This window comes from Pundamilia nyererei, unplaced genomic scaffold (assembly GCF_000239375.1).
Source record: "Pundamilia nyererei isolate P.nyererei 1_Seehausen unplaced genomic scaffold, PunNye1.0 scaffold00056, whole genome shotgun sequence".
NCBI lineage: Eukaryota > Metazoa > Chordata > Actinopteri > Cichliformes > Cichlidae > Pundamilia > Pundamilia nyererei.
In genome coordinates this window covers 364258-365354 of record NW_005187457.1, presented here as the reverse complement: position 1 = coordinate 365354, position 1097 = coordinate 364258, and the positions used below count along the sequence as shown (strand labels likewise).

Sequence of the window (1097 nt, the reverse complement as noted above, 5' to 3'; positions counted from 1 at the left end):
AAACCTCTTTAGTCACATTTTCTTGAATTCTGTCAGTAATGATAGTTTCTAAGATTTCTTACCTGTCCTCTTTTTAAGCCAAAGTAACGAGCCACAGGGTCCCCGGCCTGGATCCTTGGCAGCTGGCTTTCTTTTAATTTACTGAGGTAATATTGTTAAGGGCAACGAGTGTACAAACCTCAACGCTTCTAAACCTATTTACTGTCATGCAGTGCAAAGTGCAAGGATACTATCTTGCCAGAAGTTCAGTCACTTCCTCTTTTGTCATGACGATGTGCTCTGGTACAAGCTGAAAGACAGGCGAGAAATGCAAATACAGAAATGTACAACACGCTGCAGGCTTACTTGAAAATAAAGATTTTAATGTAGAGGACAGTATGATGCTTACCTCGTGCTCTGTGATGTTAATCAGCAGCTCCTGCTGTAGAAACTGCTCCAGTATATATTTGGGTGCCATGTCGACTAGAGACTGTGAGGGATTTGTATATTTACAATCACTGCAGCATCCATTTCGAGAGACAAACCTTTCCCTTTTTATCACGTTTGCTTTAAACTGATGTTTACCTGTTTTGCTGAGGGTGTCATGCCCATCTGAACAACAATGATTGCCCGTGTGATGTTCTCCTCCTGCATCCTCTGACAGTACATCTTAATTGTCTTGATACCAACTTTGGGCTCCTCTGAAAAGAAATTGGAAAAAAAAAAGGGTGAGATTTTATGAAATTATATACCTACAAGTAACATACAAAGATAAACAAACATGCTCATAAACACACGTTTTTACAAATGTAAATTAGTGCAGGTGTCATTAAACAGCTTTACTGCTAATCCCTTCAAAGTCTTTTCCTTGTGAAGCGCTGCACGATTCCCAGCACTCCTGTTATTTCCACCTTGAAGACTTGGTCTGATCAGTTGTTGGAGTGTGTTACAATTTGACCATTAGGTGAGGAAAAAAATGTGTCAAACTGACTCAAATGTCATGTGGAGAGTCATTCCTAAATTTGGTTTAGAAATTAGAGACTATGATAGAACCTGCACAGAGCACAATCATTGCTCCTCACCTGACTTACTTCTCAGATTTGGCTCTCTGTGACTTT

The 1097-nt window shown here is 39.8% G+C and overlaps 1 protein-coding gene across 1 annotated transcript in view; it reads right to left on the bottom strand.

The window, feature by feature from the left end:
* Positions 1-32: 32 nt before the first annotated feature.
* polr2eb (RNA polymerase II, I and III subunit E, b) overlaps positions 33-1097 on the bottom strand; it is a 4806-nt gene continuing 3741 nt past the window's right edge. The window contains exons 3-6 of the mRNA XM_005734128.1: positions 565-680; positions 389-469; positions 231-289; positions 33-141 (exon numbers count right to left, since the gene is read on the bottom strand). Of these exons, the coding sequence (XP_005734185.1) occupies positions 33-141; positions 231-289; positions 389-469; positions 565-680 (365 nt within the window). The remainder of the gene's footprint in view (positions 142-230; positions 290-388; positions 470-564; positions 681-1097) is intronic.